Source organism: Melampsora larici-populina (assembly GCF_000204055.1).
Source record: "Melampsora larici-populina 98AG31 unplaced genomic scaffold MELLAscaffold_10, whole genome shotgun sequence".
In the NCBI taxonomy this organism is placed as follows: domain Eukaryota; kingdom Fungi; phylum Basidiomycota; class Pucciniomycetes; order Pucciniales; family Melampsoraceae; genus Melampsora; species Melampsora laricis-populina.
Genome location: NW_006768774.1, coordinates 731,550 through 750,251, shown reverse-complemented (window position 1 = coordinate 750,251; position 18,702 = coordinate 731,550). Strand labels below are relative to the sequence as shown.

At 40.5% G+C, this 18,702-nt stretch overlaps 2 protein-coding genes across 2 annotated transcripts; one reads left to right on the top strand and one right to left on the bottom strand.

Annotated features, from left to right (window-relative positions):
* Positions 1-2,754: 2,754 nt before the first annotated feature.
* Positions 2,755-6,203, bottom strand: MELLADRAFT_115880 (uncharacterized protein; the record flags this gene model as incomplete). Its single annotated transcript, XM_007407696.1, has 3 exons — positions 2,755-3,113; positions 3,183-3,909; positions 3,983-6,203. The coding sequence occupies 3 exons, from the start codon at positions 6,113-6,115 to the stop codon at positions 2,755-2,757; spliced, it is 3,219 nt and encodes a 1,072-aa protein (XP_007407758.1).
* Positions 6,204-16,305: 10,102 nt separating this feature from the next.
* Positions 16,306-18,458, top strand: MELLADRAFT_104617 (uncharacterized protein; the record flags this gene model as incomplete). The annotated part of the gene is made up of 5 exons (XM_007407877.1): positions 16,306-16,525; positions 16,899-16,969; positions 17,259-17,566; positions 17,792-17,922; positions 18,262-18,458. 5 exons carry the CDS (start codon positions 16,306-16,308, stop codon positions 18,456-18,458), a joined length of 927 nt encoding a protein of 308 aa, XP_007407939.1.
* Between the last annotated feature and the right edge of the window lie 244 nt (positions 18,459-18,702).

Below are 18,702 nucleotides of genomic sequence, written 5' to 3'. Positions count from 1 at the left end.
TTGGGAGATTTTGATACAGTCATTTTCAAGAAGCTTGTCACCAATTTACTGCCAGATTGCTTGAGTCTTGCAGGCAAATTTGGACAAGCTTTTTGACAACAACTGTAAAACAAGTCTCAAAGATTGAATGTATAAACTTAGAGCTGAGCCTGTATACTAAATTGCTTTTCCTTTTCACATTTTGATCACCTACACTGCAAGGAATTTTTTTTTTGGTTGAGATACCAGAATAAAAGTGGTCTCCAAATTATGGATGGTTAGAGCATCTCCAACGCTCGCAAATCTGAATGACTAAACGTTACGTTTATGTCAAAAACGTAACCTGTATTGCTGTTTTTCAGAAAATCGTCCTCCAGCGCCAAGGCCAAGGTCTCACACCTGGCCCATGGTGCGGACTTGGTTTTTGGGAAATGACACACTCCCATGCTCAGGTCCGCAAATTTGCGGACCTGGCTGAATCGCTGAAAAACTAGTATCTCAACGGTTTTTGCCCGAACGTTGACTAAAATAATTGTCCATATGTCGAACTCGTTACGTATTGTGATAATCAGATAGGTAGGTGACTGCTCACGTCTGGACAAAAAGGGACTTTGAGTGACGTGGGTTGAACCTCAAGAGGAACTGAGAATGAAGTTCAGATTGTGCGCTGGAGGGACCTGTCCTGACATGTTGCTGAAAAAGAAATACAGCTGTCCAGCCAAAGAAATAAATTACCTGTATGAGTCATTCAGATTCAGGCGCGTTGGAGATGCTCTTAAGGGCACATTCACTTGAGGAAATTCTGACCAGAAATCACATTCTATGAATTTTTTAATCCACAAAAGAAACACACTCCACCAAATAGACACTTTAAATTTTGCAGAATGTGATTTTTCTCCAGAAGTGGCTTAAGTGAACACACCCTTACCAGCTGTTTCAAAGCCAAAAGCCATTTTTTTTGGCCCTTGGCCCAATATCAGCCAATCACCCCACCAGCGGGTCTGGCAAGATATCTATGTACCAAACCTGTAGCTGGCTCAGAAGACAGTCAAAGGAACTGTCTTCAACTTCAAGGAACACCAAATCAAAGGCTGTGGAATCAAACTCTGTTCTTTCATATTTGCCTCCATAGACATGCTTCTCACCACCTTTTCATTATCTTGAAACCATGAAAGCTCCTAGAATCCATTCTTTAGTCTGGGATCTCCTCAACATTGATGCCTCAACCCACATGAGGTGGATGATGTGGCTATGGGAAGGAACAAAGAGCTTCACTCAATCAGCTCACCCATGATTGGCAGTGTACAAACCCTGCCTGGAGACAATCTATAGGCCGCCAAATGAAAAGGCCCATCTTATGGCAGTCAGCCAGTCTTCCTGCTCAACCGCCGCGCTCTTGACCATCTGGCGGTGGCCGTGCACCACCAACGATCTGGCCGTACAGCAAGAATCTCTGCTAGAAACACAGCGGTATGGATTACCCCGTGATATATGAGGTAATTTCTCAAGTGACCACAATTCTGATAAACAATAGAATTTGAATCCTCAAGAAGTCTTCAAGAGGAACACTTTGATTTTCTTTTCTTCAAGGATCAGAATCTCCTCTAGGACAAACATGATAAATTTCAGAAACACATAGACAAATCCTAATCTGTCTTATGTTCAAGAAACCAATTAGATTCTTTCCTATTTTAATACAATGGTAACATCTCAAAACCCTTCGCTTGCAGAAGTCTTAGCAAGCAGATTGATGATTTCAAAGTCATGTCAAAATTGATCAAGTTGGATTTGTTAATCTTCAAACTTCTTTCAAAAGAATAATTACTCCAAACATATTAATCAAGTGCAATATTTAAAGAGTTCATTTCTAGGGAAAAAAAAATGTTTGATTAATACCATCCAATATGGAAAAAAGAGAAAATCAAAAAATCAAATTAAAACAATTACAAATTGAATAAAACAAAACAAATCTTTCAAAGGTTAAAATTAAACGTACAAGACGACTTATTGAAAGAAAAATGAATCTTGCAAAGAAAATTACTATGGAGGGATTCCGTTAACAATAAAAGATAAATGGCAAGGAAAATCAAAGGGAAGACGCATGAAAACCAAATAAACTCATTTGTTACTACTACATCAGTCAACTTTATTATGTACGGTTCTATATATATTATGTATTGATAACCTCTCTATTTAAGTCTTTTGTTGAAGTATCCTCCTACAGCCAGCAAGCTTCTGTGTGGGTTCAGCAAACAGAAAAAAGACCGTAGAAGGAAGAAAGAGAATTTTAAAACAAGCTAGCCGTAGAGGTCAATAGAAAAAAAACTGATACAAATGTTAATCAATGAGGGCAATAAATAGGAAAGACTAGCAATGAGGAGACCAGAATAGAGAAAAAGAGAATTAAAGGGAAAAAACTGAAAAGGACTTCGCTGAAACATTGGCGTATAGGTGATGAACAGGGATGCATACAAGTGTAAAATCTCGAGTCCAGCTGACAGGCAGAAAGGGGTGCAAGAAGAAAGGGATGTGATGCATGCAAGATAACTGATGGAGACCTGACAGAGCTCAATGAACTAAACCGTGATCGTAAGGACTAACTTTGGCGGATAAGATTATATAAACACTGCGGAAAGATATTCGGAATATTGTACTGTCCAAGGGAAAGAATTGCGCGTGTGCTGAAGGTGGTAAACGAAAGGGTGATCATGAACCGTTTGCTTCAAGAGCAGCATTGATAAATTGACCCTAGTCTACAAACAAATGAGAAGGTACTCATAGTCCTCTTAATGTACTTTGACTACCACGGCGATATGATTGGTTATCGGTTGAGAGTGAGTTGGAGTTCATGTAGAGGTTTTGTCCAAAGCTGCTTTTGGGGGCCGGTGCAAGGTCAAAGACGGTTTTATAGGTCGGAGTAAGAGCGGCACTATTGAAATCATTTGCAGGTTGTCCTTTAATGGCCTTAGTGGTCATCCCATCATGAGTGTAAACTTCGCTGGCCAAATTTTCATCATTCTCCTTCGTGGCCCACTGTCCGAGGTCACCAAAGTCATCATCAACAGCAGACGCCAAGTCGGATATTGACAGTTTGTGCGAGGGCATGCGCATCACATGAGTGGCAGAAGGGGAATCTATAAATGAGTCGCACCCTTTCAGTCGCAGATTCATGTTAGGGAAAGGAAGAGAGCTGAAAATATTACCTTGAGATATAGTGCGTGATCGGTGGTTAGGTAGACGAGAAGACACCATTTGGGACTGTGACTCGCTTAACTCGTTTCCTTTCGATGTTGAGCTCTGAGCGGAAGTAGACTTGGAGTTTGGGGTACTGCCGTTACTATTTTGGCGCCGTCTTCTTCGAGCAGGAACAGGAAGAGAGGGTACACTATTGACCGCTTGGGGTTTCACTTTTGGGAATGGAATTCCGGGGATCTGAGGGCGGATCGAGGTGGCAAGGTCGTGTGAGCCAGGTTCAGCATTACCCACGTCACCATTGGCATCAGACCCGGCGAGCGCCGCCTTCAGGTTTTGGCCACTTTGCTTCAGAGCTAATTGTTGGTTCTCACTAAGGGACTTGAGGAACTGCGCGTTATCAGAGAACCGAGCAGGAGACCGTAACCAAAGACTCGAGTTCTCTGATGCGCTAGGTTGAAGTTGGTGGATCAATTCTTGTGGTGGAATGATATGATTAGTGACCCATTTGTCGTTTGCGAGCTTTGGTTCGGCCGTCTCGATCGATCGGCCAAACCTTGGATGATGAGGCGTAGACGAGGATGAATTTTGATCAAGGTTGTCAGGGGACAAAGAGCAATTCATCTTGTGAGAGGGCGTCTCTTCGGAAATCGTCGTAGAAGGCGATCGATCAGAGTGGTAAGTGGAGTCTACTGTTGCTGGCGAAAGACTTGCGTTTTCAGAGGCTGATTTGGCATCCTGTGGAAGAGAGTGGAATATGGTCAGATATAAAGACTCTATGGGACTTCTAAGGGAATGCCGCAACGCTTACCCCACTCATAACACGCCTACAACCTCTTTGGGGTGTCGGGAGGAGGGCACGAAGCTTGTCAGCTGATCCTAGAGGGACTCTCGCACGAGGAGATTCCAACTCGTGAGCGGCTTGGCCCGCTGCTGCTGATAGCCACTCGGTGAAGGACTCTTTTGAATGAGGAGTTTTCATACCCAAGTGAGAGTCTTGTAATGAGGGGATAGTATAATACGGGTGAGCCCCCTGACCCGAACCAAAGCCAGTCTTAGAGTCACCGATTGCATTCATAGGATAAAGTTGCGTAAAGTTCTCAGAATCTGCTTCACGTTCTCGCTGAATCTGTGCAGGGGTAGAACGGAAGGAAGTAGGTTCGGATACAAGCTTTTTAGAGTTCGAACGTTGATCGGATATCGAGTTAGTGCGGGAAAGAGAGTAGAGATTAGATGAGTTATGAGGGATTGCTGGAGATGAATCGCTTAGATCAGTGCCGGCCACTTCAACAATAGATCCAATTCGTTTCTTCTTGGGCAAGAGGAAGCGAAAAGCTTTGTCTTTCGGTCCTACTTCAAATGCATCCAATGAGCTGGCTTCGAAAGAGTAGGCATGACTAGACGTGATCAGGTCACTCGATTTACTTGAGTGGTCATCGTCAACTACCTTAGGCCCACCATCATGAGATACGGGGAGCACTTCAGAGGACTCGTGGTTAGAGCCAGATCGCTTTAGATTCGTGACAACTGAATTACCAATAGAACGTAGTTGATTAAAGGGAGTGAATTTGGAAATACCATTTCCGTGCCCAAAGGTACCACGTCTGTCTGACATATAAGCAGAGTTGTTAGATGCGGAAAAGGCTGAAGACATGTTAAGAGAGGCTTGAGATGATTGTGATTTGATAGATGGCTGTACAAGTGAGTTGGGGGCTCTGGGAATAGGCGACGATGCTGCAGATTCGAGTCCAATCTTCTTTTCGTTCGCGTTCCGAACAGATTTGATCCAAGCAGGTACTGCACCTGTGCTCTCAGGTAAAACGGATGGTTTGGGAGGGGCAGTAAAGGGAGATGCCAAGGGTGTGGGAGCAGGCGTCTTCGAGATGGTGGTAGGATGAGTCACACAAGGTTTCGAGGACGCAGAAGGCAGCTCTGCTCCAAGAGAGATCGCACTTGGTAGAGGTGATGATTTGAAGACGGGTGTAATTTTATGGGTACTCAAACAACCTATTGAAGAGGAATGTGTGAGGGGATGAGGCTTCAGGTCGGATTCATGACCGGGTAGCGATGAGGAGGGCAAGGTGAGATTGAGATGGGGGGAAGAGGCTGGAGAAGACATGAGAGGTGACAAATCGGAGGGTGTCACATGTCGCGAAAATTCAAGTTTGATTGGAAGATCGTTAGATGGAAGAACTTGAGGTGGGTCCACCAAAACTTTCTCAAAGCCTTTGATCCACGAGAGTTTGGCTGGAATGGAATCAACGGAGAAGATCAAAGGGTCAGGTAGAGCTTGATTGAATTGAAGATCCTGCTGAGTCAAGGGCTGAGACTTGAGTAAGGTTGAACAATGTGAGGTTCGACTGAGGTCCGATAGACCGTCGATCGACTTGGTGGGAAGAGGGGGAACCGAGCTGTCAAGAACGTTGATAGACTGTAGGCTGACGCTACGAGTTCCCACGCTTTTCGTTCTCTTGCCGCGAATTCCTAAAAAGCCCTTCAAAGTTTTACGATCCTTCAAATCCGACGTGTTGCTAGTGGGGCTAGTCGGTAAAGCCATCAATTCTGCATCAAGACCGAGATGTTTCCAATTGTTGGACTGGTTCGAGATCGGGGGTTTGCGACGAATGGCAAATGATAGACATTCCTCGGGAGGCTGATCAGAGTTATCGGCAACAAGAGTGACCGATGCCCAACCGGTAGTTTGTGAGATATAGAGGATGTTAGTAGCTTTGGAAGCCTCATATCTTGAGCCCACAGAGAAGGGATCGCCAGGGTAACATTCGAGCCGTCCATCGGCGTAGAGTATTGAGTAAGTGGTGCGTTGGATGATATTTTGCTTCTTCTTCTTCGTCTGACCGGCACTCGTTCCAGGCCTGGCAGATGGATCAGGTATGGAGAGAGAGAGAATGAGGAAACCCTGATTGACTACGGCGTTGTGACCCATGCTGAGTGGTAATGAGAGATAAAAAGGATGATGTGGTGAGTCTAGTGGATGAAGGGGATGTGATTAGTGAGTGAGGTTTTCAAATTTGATGAATCGAAGTGGTACCGTCTTGCTGCTAGGTAAAGAGGTGATGAAGTTTTGTAGCTAGATGACCAAGACGGATGAGGAAGAAAAAAAAAAGTAAAGGGGAAGCAGGTCGCGATGAGGTGAGAAAAGTGAGATGCATCAAGGGATGATTAGTTTCTGACAGTATGCAGAGAAGAGACAGTCACACATAAGCTGACTACTACATCATAGTATCCACTGACCTTGTTGATCCTACGGGTAGGTAACTAAGATAGCTTAGGTGGCTTATATTTCGATTTAATTGTCTCTTGGCACAAGTAGGCCAAACAAGACTTCAATCTTCGTAAACGCCCCCCAGATCTGATGGAAGCCGAAGCGGGAAAGAGAAAGAAAGGGACGATGAGGGGATTTTCAAGTTGAGATGTGATTGGAGATATGGAAGTATGCAGTTTGAATCCGTTCGGAAGGAATCGGTAAAATGAATGAAGTTAATAATTATAATCTATAGTCTAGTACATATCTAGAATTATTGTATCAATGATGATGATGATGATGATGATGGATGATGGATGATACTTGGAAACTTCAAGATTGCAATCAAATCGCGATGGTATGTATGTGAGAAAAAGTTGAAAGCATTCAAATCTGGATAAAATTGCTTCGGGTGAATCAAAGTGAAGACAGAGAAGGCAAGTCAGGATTGAGATCTAATGAGATGGATGAATGGATCGATCGATTGATTGATGAATGGATGATGAGGATGAGGATGAGAATTATGATGATGAAGTGACTACTCTGAAGGAAGACATGAATTGGTTTCGTGGTTCTGGTTATAAGTTTTTATCTGTTCATTTGAGATCGACTTCAACATTTTAAGGCACAACCGATTCTACAAGGATGGAAGTTTGGATTCGACCTCTTTTTCGCATCATCGGTAAAAAGGATCACTCAACAAATTCAGGACTAAAAACAGGGGTATCAATTCTCAATTCATTAGGTGGTGTTCCTGGAAAAGTTTGGTAGCGCACCACTCAATTCATTTAAGATGTAGGTATCCTAAACATGAAGAGCATGGTGAGATGAGATACATATGCAGTTAAAGATTCCCTTTGAACACATCCATCGTGGCTGATTAAAAAAGCTATTTGTTCAAAAATATCAAAGGGTATCAAATTCTATCTGAGAATAAGATTTTTTCATAGCCTCGGCTGCGCGAGCCGGCTTAATGCGACACAATCAAGTCCCACGCTGGTTCTCGCACGCTTCGAGCGCAGCGAGGCAGCCGGACCTACCCGGACTCATGACAAGTTGACAACGAGACACGCTTTTGCAGCTTTTGCCTGTGAGGGGAATCAATTTTGGCTGGAGAAATTTCCATTCCCTATAAAAGTTGAAGGCTCTTCTGTGGAATCAGGTTGAATCTCAGACTTATAGTCTCAGTTCATCAAAGAGTTCATCATGGCGACCAATTGTCCATGAAGTGATTCTTATAGCACTCTGTATTCAACTCATCCTCACGTAAAAGTATCAGCTGAGCGGTTCATAATACAGTGTAGTACTTATAAGAAATATTGACACAAGAAAAAATGGCGGGGGTCCTCACAATTTTTGATAAGTGCTTTGTCTTCAACGGATCATTGCGTGAAGGTACCAGCTATTGCCTCCTGTTCCTAGACACATTGCTCCTCAATCATGAGAACAGGGCCATCTGGTACTTCTATAAAACAAGTCAAGCAACAGGCTGTTGGCAGCTTCTTTGACCACGCCATCTACAGTAGAATAATTCCATCTCAACTTGTGGTCTACATATCTATATTGTCTACCTGCAAATGCCTGTCCAAAAACATGTTGAGAACTTCAAACTGCCGGTGCAAGAAATTTTGGAGGCTGTGTCTTTGTTGGAACACCTCAAAGATCAAAACATACAAAGATCTTGTTTACAGCCACTCTGAATACCAACAGGAGTAAAGAATCCATAAGGTTTTATTCCGATGTTTTGTCCCCGCAGTTGTGCTACAATCAAATTTGAAGAATCTCAAACTTCTGAAGGAGACAGACTTCTGGGTTTCCTTGAGATTTTTTTTTCATACAAAGAAGTGTCTCAGAGAGGGGAACAAACAGTCTCCTCCATAGTTCACAAAAGTCTACAGATAGGTAAAAGAGTTTTATAAGGAATGAACATTTCTCCAACCAAACTTGATTCCCTTCACAGGCAAAAGTGTGGCTTGTCACAAGTCGCTTGCTGCACAGTGTGGGACTTGGATAAGTTTAACTATGCGACTAAAGAAGTATGTTCTCTGACAGAAACATAACAGAAAATTTATGTTTTCCACAAATTTTCAAAAATCACCCTCCTACACACAACCAAAGTTACACAGTTGGTCAGGGGTGTGAATGTTTTCCAAACACTTTAGAGGACAAAAATTACAAAAGCCAAACACATCTGCATTTGGAAAAACTGTCCAGAAGTGGAAGGTTTGCATTCACAATTGAACCACAAATACAAAACTTCTAACTCTAGTCTACTGCACCTTTGGCCAACCACAAGTAGGCCACCAGGGTACATACATAGTATAATTAAAGGAATCCTTCTTCCCAACCCAAGTGTTGAAGGCATCTTCTTTACCAGCCTAAAAAACTTACCACCTTTCATGTTGACAAGTCCGACTCCTGCTATTCCAATAGCTTAGTTCCACCTGAAGAAACAAAATACATACCATTAAACCTTTTTTTAGCTGAGAAGCATTTTCTTAGAGCACTTATAACCATCAGAAGAACTCATGTCAAACAAGTCTTTGTTTAAAGCTTAGTATTTCCATTGTAGACTTGCCCCCCATCCACTCATCTTAGTTATAAACTTCTTTTCCCAAGATTCCCTTTGAGACCTCTAAGGACTCCACCCTCACTACTCCTACTTGTAGGATAGTACTACTCTTGGTCAAGTACCATTGATATGTGACATGAAGTTTTCAGGATCCCTGTTGTTTTAGAACACATTTTATTTGGAGATTCATCTTCAAAAGTTCTTTAGCTTAGAATCTGACCAAATTTGCTCCTGCTAACCTGTAGTAAGCTGTTGTCCTCTGTAGAATCTTGAGTTGTATATTGAAACTGTTACCCAATACTAACCTTGATAAACTTTACTATTCCACTAGGAACAGTTCCATTATCTTTAATTCTATGTACCCATGAGGATCAGGTAGTCTTCTACAACATAAGTGTGATTCTAGAGAACAGCTTACACTACAAGAGATATGATAGGGGGTTTCAAGTTGGGATATTTTTGTTTAAAGTTTTACAAAACAGAAAATCTTTCAAACTTTTGCAGTTTGTTTTTTCTGCAAATATATGGTGGACAGCCTTTGGGACAGTCTAGCCATATCCTTGATCTAAAAGTTTTGTCAATGCAACAAAGCTGTAGCTTTGCTGAAAAATAGTTATTTGTATTTAAAAGTGTTTCAGATATAGCCACATAGATGTTTTTTGGAATTGGATACCACCCTTCAGTCTCAATGAAATATAAACTCACAGAGTTTAGCTTTCTAATGAACTAAAAACCAGTGTTTTCACTGAAAATTGCAAAAGATACAAGAGATTTTAGAATTCAAATTATCCCTTCTCACCCATGAGCCAAATTCCAATATCTGTTACAGGTTGTAATCTGATGACCCTGGAGGCTTTTTGTTAGTACAATCAACACTTTGCACACTAAAAATACAAAACAATACTTATATCGAAGGTCTCAAACATGAGAGCAATATGCATATTTTTTGGTATTTTTCTCTCTCTCTTCCTGACTGCTCAATATTTTTGCATGTCAGTATTTAGATTTTATGCCCAGAAAATATTAGCTGTGTTCAAACCTAATCCAGTTGCCATGAGTTTTAGGTCAATCCATATGTACTGAGAGCATCAAGAGTTGTACCAGTTTGGGATGTAACTATCAAACTCCTTCATTCAAAAACCATTCTTTCTTCAAAGTTTGGATACTGATTTGGTGTTGACTTTGTGTATCACATTGACATTTACCAACAGTTCTGCTGGACATCTCCCAGCCAAAAAGCCAACTGTGTGTACCGGGTTTTTTTGGCAACCGGGTTAGGTTTGAACACAGCTGTTCTAATTTGTGTAGTGTTACCCATCATAGAGAACCACCCTGACAAAAACTTGTGATCACTCATCTATGTCAATTCCCCAATGCTCTCTTGGTCACCTTGGACACACTGATGCAGTTTGGCAAACACCAAAATGGCAAACTTCTCTTGAACTTCATCAAGTCATGCTCTTGTTTCAGATGTAGCTCAAATCTGACAATCAATTCCCTAAGCAGATGAAGATGTATGTTGATGGTATTTGGGAATCAGCCTTCTCTGCAACCACTTCTAATGTTCCTATCATTTGCAACATTCTCTGATAGATGTTTACTGTCAGTACTGAAACACCTGACCTACTTGAATTGATTTTGCCTTTCAAGATGGACCCATATATGGGGAAATTACAAGGGAACAGTCAGGTTCAATTCTCTCACTCTTCAAGATGTATTGCACTTTCCAAAGTCAAGTGGTAACCTGATCTCAGTTGGCCACCTATGTGATGATAGTGTACATGCATCTTTATACAAAAACATTGGAATCATTGCACATCCTTCAGGGAAGGAGGTCCTTATAATGTGTAGAAATGTCAAGACCAATTGTCTCTGGATCCCTTCTTCAGCACATTTGTCTTATACCAAGTCTCAGAAAAACTTGCTACTCTTTGGTATCAACAGTTGAGTCACCTTCATTCTGATTCCATTATTTTGTTTCTTCAAGGGCACAAATTGATCACATTGACTCAAAAGGATTGTAACCCATGTGATTCTTGTGCAATGGGAGAACTCACCAGATCACTCTCCACATGTTCTTTCATTGCTCTCCGACTCTCTTCAATCTTCTGCTCAGTGACTTAGTTGGTCCTATAACTCCCTTCACCAAAACTGATCTGAAGTACATCCTCACATTTATTGATGATCATACGCCCTTTGGTGTCATCTACCTTTTGAAATCTAAAGATCAAACATTTCATATTGGTACCATCTGCACCTCTATATGTAACTATATTGCCACAATATTGTGATTTGAAAAATTCGAAAACTTTTGCTTGCCCGTGGACTCATGTATTAACCTTTGTTCATCACTCTTTCCAGCATTACTTTTCTAATGCCCACAGAAAATCTGTCAAGAAAAATGTTCCCCACAAACTTTGTTCATGACTGTAGAAGGATGCACAACACTTGATGGATTCCAAAAGTACCATCTGCACCCCTGCATGTAGCTGTATCACTGAAATTGTGATTTCAAAAATTCAACAACTGTCCTTTCCCCATAGACTTACACCTGGAACTTTTTTCCATTACCTTCTTGGGTCTCAGGAGGTGCTGGCTTTGGGTGAGAAGTATCATGTGATGTAAAATCCTCAAGATAGGGGTTTCAAATTAAGAATCTTATTGCAATTTAGAATAAGAACCTCCACCATGGCCATGTGGTATTTGCTTGTTGACAAGCGTGCACAAGTTGCCTTTGTGCCTCAAAGGCAGTCCATGTACACTTATTGTTGGACAAATACCACAAGGACACAGTTATCAAGTGGTAAAATTTATGACTAAGACAACTCAGATGTAGATGTGAAAAGGGTTTCACGTGTGTGGGGTGAGGATTTCTTCCAAAACCTCAATACAAAGACCAGCTCATGAGGGGGACTGGGGACACAGAATATTTCAGAAGACTGTTCCAGGACTGCCAGAGGAGAAAGTCTGTTTGTTGTGTTTGCCTAAAACTGGGGAGACATAAAAGAAGGGACCAAACATGAGAGTATGTCAAAGAAAAACAGGGACCTAAGCACAAGGGTGGTAGTGCTTAGCCCTGTTGTAGGGAATAACTTGAACTAGAGACAACTTCCAAAGGTGGTGGGGAGGGTGGGATCGACACAAAAACCAAGTCTTGATAGACTTGGTTTCACAAGGATGATCCAGAGGTAAAAAGAAGGAAAGGATGGATTCTAAGACCCAAAGGGAAAGAAAGGAAAAATGATAGGTTTGGGGTAGAAACCAGTGTGAGAGACACTTGCCTTTAAGACCTCAAAACCTTGCCTACAAGATCATCTGTTCTTTCCCAAAGCTGAGATCAAGACCTTTTATCAGGGAAAGGCAATCTACCTCATGCCTTGTCTGGTTGCCAATCCATCATCAATCATTATCCAGCACTACAATTCTAATCCCCCAAGAAAATGAAAATTGGATCCAAACAGTACCATCTGAGCCCTTGTATGTAGCTGTATCACTGAAATTGTGATTTCAAAGATCTAATAGCTTTTGTTTCCCCATAGGTTTACAGCTGGCACTTTGTTCATCAATAGCCATGTTTAAATTAACCCAGTTGCACAAAAACTGGGTACACCCCTTCAAATTTTTGGCTGGAAGCTGTCAAAGTCTGTCAATAGATGCACAGCTACCACCCAAACCACAACTGGGTGTACTGTTTTTTTTCAACCAGGTTAGGTTTGAACATGGCTAATCATTATCCAGCATTACATTTCTGATCCCCCAGGGAAATGAAGATGTGTGATAAAAACATTCCCACAAACTTTGTTTATCACTGTAGAAAGATGCACAACACTTGGTAAATCCCAACAATGCCCTTTACACCCAAGTATGTAGCTGTATTGCTGATATTTTGGGATTTTGAATTTCTTCAAGAATTTGATTTTGTTACAAAATGTCCCAGGCATAACACAGAGTTGAGCCCAGGTTCATGTGGTGGGTGTGGCATGATAAGCGCACCCTTGGGGAGCGCCCTGGGCGTGCCCGCTGAGGCTGGATTTGGGGCAAACTTAACTAAGTCTCATTGTGCCGGGGTTTATACATAGCAAGCAATGACCAAGGCACGAGAGACTTACTCCTTACCCTGAACTTTTGGTGTGGTTCCTTGAGATTTTTAGTAGAGGAAATTTAGGATTGCCTTTTACCCCAACTTCCCATAATCTACTGTGTAGAAAAAGTGGGTATGAAGAAGTGCCTGCTTCTTCTGCATCTTTCTGTCGATTCACTTTTTCACTTGTGTTTGTTGTTATTTTTTTTTCAACACAGCAAACAATGTGATCCTGAAATTGGAGGAGAGACTGCGGATTGATTCCAGTGTATGTGTATATATGTACATACAACAGGTTTTCAAAATTGTTCATTTCCAAAATCAATCCCCATTAACCAGTTCTCAATGATGATTGCTTGTACGGAATCATTGCACTTTTTAGATCAATCAAAATCAATAGTAAATGATTCACAAATTCTATCCTGAAACAAAGAGAACCCCTACAAGCCCATCGAATCATCAAATTTAGAATCGTTCACCTATACCAATCCATCTCGATTTCAATAGACATCCAACTAATCAAACTCAAACTCATGAACTTACTCATTCTGATCATTATCTTAATTCAATCTTGAGTCCACCTCCAATTAACAAACCAGATTAATATCATTTTTCTTTGATCAATCAACACTCATCAACTTGTACATCATCAGATTCAATGCCACCTAACTCGGGCTTATGGCATATTACAAACTTTGATCTGATCGCTCAGAATTCACATTATAAGGCTTTGAGAGTCTTTAGAACTGTTTTTTTGTATCAGCTTCATCAGTCTGTTTTATGAGTAGTATTTCAATTGATTTTGAAAGGCAAATGGATGAAATTAAGTGAAATGTTTATTGAAAAGCACTCTGTGAGCCTTTCAATGTTTGTTGCTTCTCCCTGTTCATTGGAGGAGCTCGCAAGTGTCTTTGAGACCTTTTTGCAATGTCTCAAATCTTGATCTGTCCAGTATCCTTGTTCTCTGCACACCTCACACTTCATCGATTTGAAATTTGGTTTCTGTGTATATGTCTTGTGTAAAATTCTTGCAACACGCTCAAATTTCCAATTTTCAGGATCGTGTTGTTTGCTGTGTTGAGAAACAAAAATAACAACAAACGCAAGTGAAAAAGTGAATCGACAGAAAGATGCAGAAGAAGCAGGCGCTTCTTCATACCCACATTTTCTACACAGTAGATTATGGGAAGTTGGGGTAAAAGGCAATCCTAAATTTCATCTACTAAAAATCTCAAGGAACCACACCAAAAGCTCAGGGTAAGGAGTGAGTCCCTCGTGCCTTGGTCATTGCTTGCTATGTATAAACCCCGGCACAATGGGACTTAGTTAAGTTTGGATTTGAGGGTGGCGCGCCCTGGTTATATAACCAGGTAAAGCAAGGTGGCTTCCTAAAAATTGCCCCACTAATAGTGGGGTTCAAGTCAAAAAATTTGAGCTAAGATTATAGGCAACTCGAGCCACTTTTTTAGTCTGCTTGGTACTTAAAAAACACAATGACAGCCTTGTACAAGTGCTCATATATAAGTAAAGTTGGTCTTAAGTAAAAAAAGAACAGGCTCTGAAACCTTCTGAAACAAAGGTACGAGAGGCTCACAAAGTGCATTATTTCTGCTGTTATGGATTCAACAAGAGAGAAAAAGAAAAAAAATCGACCGTTGAGCACTAAAAAAAAGGCCGTTGACACACAATCCAAAAGATGTTTTTTTCTTCGTGAAAAAAAAGGTTGTCTTGCTTAAAATTATAAGCATCGACTTATAATTTATAAGTCACCTGAGCAGCTCTAAAGCTGCTCGGATGGCTTATAAATAAAACTATAATTTGTGACTCCCAAACATTGCTTAAAACTCATTATAAGTCCAATTTGTTTCAACTTGAACCCCACTATTGCCTAATCAACTCCATCTGAAGTTCCAATGCTTTAAAATTGACACCCACACGTCATCATACTGCGAATATAATGTGTTTTTCCAAGGTGAACAATGATTACATTTATTTTACAAAATGATTAAAGATGCATCAAGTCTGCAATAATTTGTTTTTCTGCATTAATTCTGCATTAATTCTGCATTAATTCTGCATTATCAATCATTTTGTGCATTAAACTCAATCATTTTTCACCTTGGAAAAATACATCATTTTTGCAGTGTCAAGATACACTTAAAGTCAACAAGAATAATACTTCCAACTGGGTTCTACCAACTTCTGCGTTTGGAAAGCATTGGACCGGATTCTACAATGTCAACACAGGTTTGTTGTATCTGATTCTTCCACTGAAGATGAGGATTGGAACAAGGATATTTTTTTTTTGTGATTAACCTTGTATCTACATACAGCATAGGGTTTCACTACTGACATACAAAGTAAAATACTATAAATGCCCATGAAACTTGAAAGGCTTGTCCCTCTATATTTATCTTTTTTGGAAAAAAACGTCAATTTGAATGTTAGAATGAAATGAATAAATCTGGGGGGAATGGCTTGAATTCTCTGGGTGTGATTTCAAGGCAGCCAAATATGACGCTATCGCCCAGACCACCTGATCACCCACTCGCCTGCAATGCATGTAGAATACTTTGACACCGGACGCGTCCCGGTATCATCTCTTCTGTGCTTGTGATGCCATGTGTGAAAGAACCAATGATGTTCTAACTCTATGATGTTACATTTGGTTTTTGTTCGAGTTGGAAAAGCGTTCAAGTGACAAAGTAAAAATACTCATGCTGATCATGAACAGCATCGCCAGATGTGTAAGTCGTCATGATCTATGACTTGCCTATCAAGCAGTCATTCACTCTAACGTATGGTTTGCTTTTTGTAAATTAGATGTGATTTCTTGACTTTTTCATCATCGAATTCAGTCTGTTGGATTGGATCATTTGTCCTTGTGAACCTTTTCGTAAGGACTTCAATGATAACTTGATCTAGAAAAGGATCGATCTTCGTGGATTTTGCGTTGGGGAGCTTCGTAGTTCTTCGTTCTTGACATGATAAGCCGACATAGACCCTTAAGGCAAGCCTGGGTGCAAGGGTCGGAATATCCTCGAGAAGAATTGAAGTGATAGGATTTCTAAAAACGTACCAAGTTGAGTTTTCGTAGCTAATAAGGGTCCTTCTAGTCCATCCTTGAATTCCCTGGCGAGATGAGCACTATGTACATGTTGAATAACTTGCTTCACTTGCTTCACTTGGGCCTGGTTCATCAGTAAATCTAATCTGATCATGAATAATAGCACAAGTCTGAACAATAGCACAAGTCTGAACAACAGCACAAGTCTGAGCAATAGCACAAGTCATCAACTAACGGCGGACGCTTCGAGATTTCTTTGTGATTTATTGAAGATCTATCGATCAAGACCAACATCCGAGTCTCGATTGGCTAGTTATATCATTGGCGCCGAACCGGGAATTCACTTGCGTGGTGCATTTTATGCTGCTGCTGGTCTGACGGGATGGTAAGTCTCCAGTTCTGAGGCTTCATTACATTTCTCACAGCGTTTGCTCAATGTGATTAGATTTTTACGAACTTGCAGTATCTTTCTGATGACATGCGCTACGTTGATCATTCGAGCTCACAAGCGCTGTCTTTGGTTCATGCGTGGTCTCAAAAAAAGCAGCGGAACTTATTTTTCTCCGCATGGCGAGTCATTAAACCTTTATGAGAATTACTTGTTAGGAGAAATAGACGCTTTGCTGACTTGCGAGCTTTTATGTAGTTGGCTCCACCTTTGCATTGGCGTCCCTTTTTGTTGCCCTGGGAATTGAACTGATTATCATTTGTGAGGATTCCTAACTCGACGCTTTATCTCACTTAGTACTTCGATTTGGTTTGCTGATCCGATCGATGCGTTCGGGAACAGATGAAGTAAAGTTGTGGGAAGGAAGGGTGAGTCCTCGCTAAGGCTCTGGTGTCACAATTTACACCGGGAACACTCTGGACTGAATCAGCAATATCTCATCAGGTCCTACCGAATCCGATCCTTGTACAAACTCTTATTTGGTATCCCTTATGGACAGGAGGTTTTTGGTGAGACTCTATTTGCTCATCAGATCAAGTTCTGAATATGACTGACTGAGAAACGTGACTTTAGTGTGGTCTGGGTATGAGTTTTTCGAAACCTTTCAATCAGGATCCCAGTTGAATGTTGATAATTTTCAACGTCCAAACAATTCAGGGCGCTGCGATTGCCACCTTGGGCATAAGTCAAAATCAACGACCAGAAGGACAACCAGCCCGTACACGTTTGGCATCTTTACTTCGAAATCCTATCCTCGGAAATGCCATCATGATTTTTATCCCTATAGCAGTAACAGTGACCATCTTTACTGTTTTTATCATTGCTAACGTACATTCAAGAGCATTACAAACTTCATTGATAAAAATCTTTGAACAAATCGGAAAATTCCCTAGTACAACTAATTGTACTTCTCAAGGGTTCATAACAGAACTTCCTGGTACAAAGCTCATTCAAATCTTACCGATGTTGAAAGAAAACAATCAATTATCTCAATCATTTACTTTGATAATGCAAATTGGGTTTGGATTTTGGGTGATAGCGAATATCATCAATCTGAGCATTTGGATACCATGTTTTTCTTATCAGATTAGAATCTTTATGAATCAAATTTCAAAAGAAAAATCAAAACGAAATCAAAAACAAAAAATTCAACTGATTTCTCATCCCATTTCGAATCCTGATTTTTATAGAACTTATTCAGAAACTTATTCAGAAAGGAATAGGCAAAGTTATGTAACTGGAAATAGTGATTCTTTCAACTCTTATTCAAGTAATCGTATCAAATCTAACGATAGTGGAACGAGAGAAATGGATAGAGCTTGTGAGTACTATCAGGCCTTTGTTTATCTTAATTGGAGATTATCAGACTAATTGTCCTCCGAGGATGGTTTATTGGAACCCCCTCAATTCAAAAGACCGCACTCTTCTTTTGAACTCGTTCCTTTTCGCATTGATGACAATAGCCTTTCTATGTTTGTGTACATGGTTTGTTGTGGATCCTGACGTCGTATTGCACGGAGGCAAAAGGAGGATTTATTTCTTAGCAAGTTTGATGTAAGTGAAATTTGATTTATATCCAACATTAATCAATCCATGCATCAATCCAATCTATCTATCACTGAATCATTTTTGTCCCCCTTGATAAGTTCTTTTTTCGTAGTCAATGCGATTATCGTGAATATTGGTGTTTTGAAACAATCAATTACTGCACCATCATCTAAAGAATTAAAATCATTTAAAAAAACTAAAAAAGCATCTGAAGTTAGTTTTAGTTTTGATCATCTAAATCATCCAAGAAATTTAAATCATAATGGTACTATTACTTCTCGTGGTGAAATCTTCGGTCAAGCTATTTAAGATAAAAAAAATCGCACTTTTTCTTTCTTTCTTTCTTTCAGTCTTTTCTTTCTTCATTCAAACTAACACTGTCTTTTTTTTATTTATTACAAGTATTTGGGGTTTCATGGTTTCAAGAAATGCGTTTCTTCTTACCTGATAAGGCTTTGGGGTTTTTCGTACGATTCCGAATGTGCTATTTAATTGGAAGTTTTATGTATTAGTTCTTTTTGTGAAATCAAAATTATAAAAAATCATCAAAATA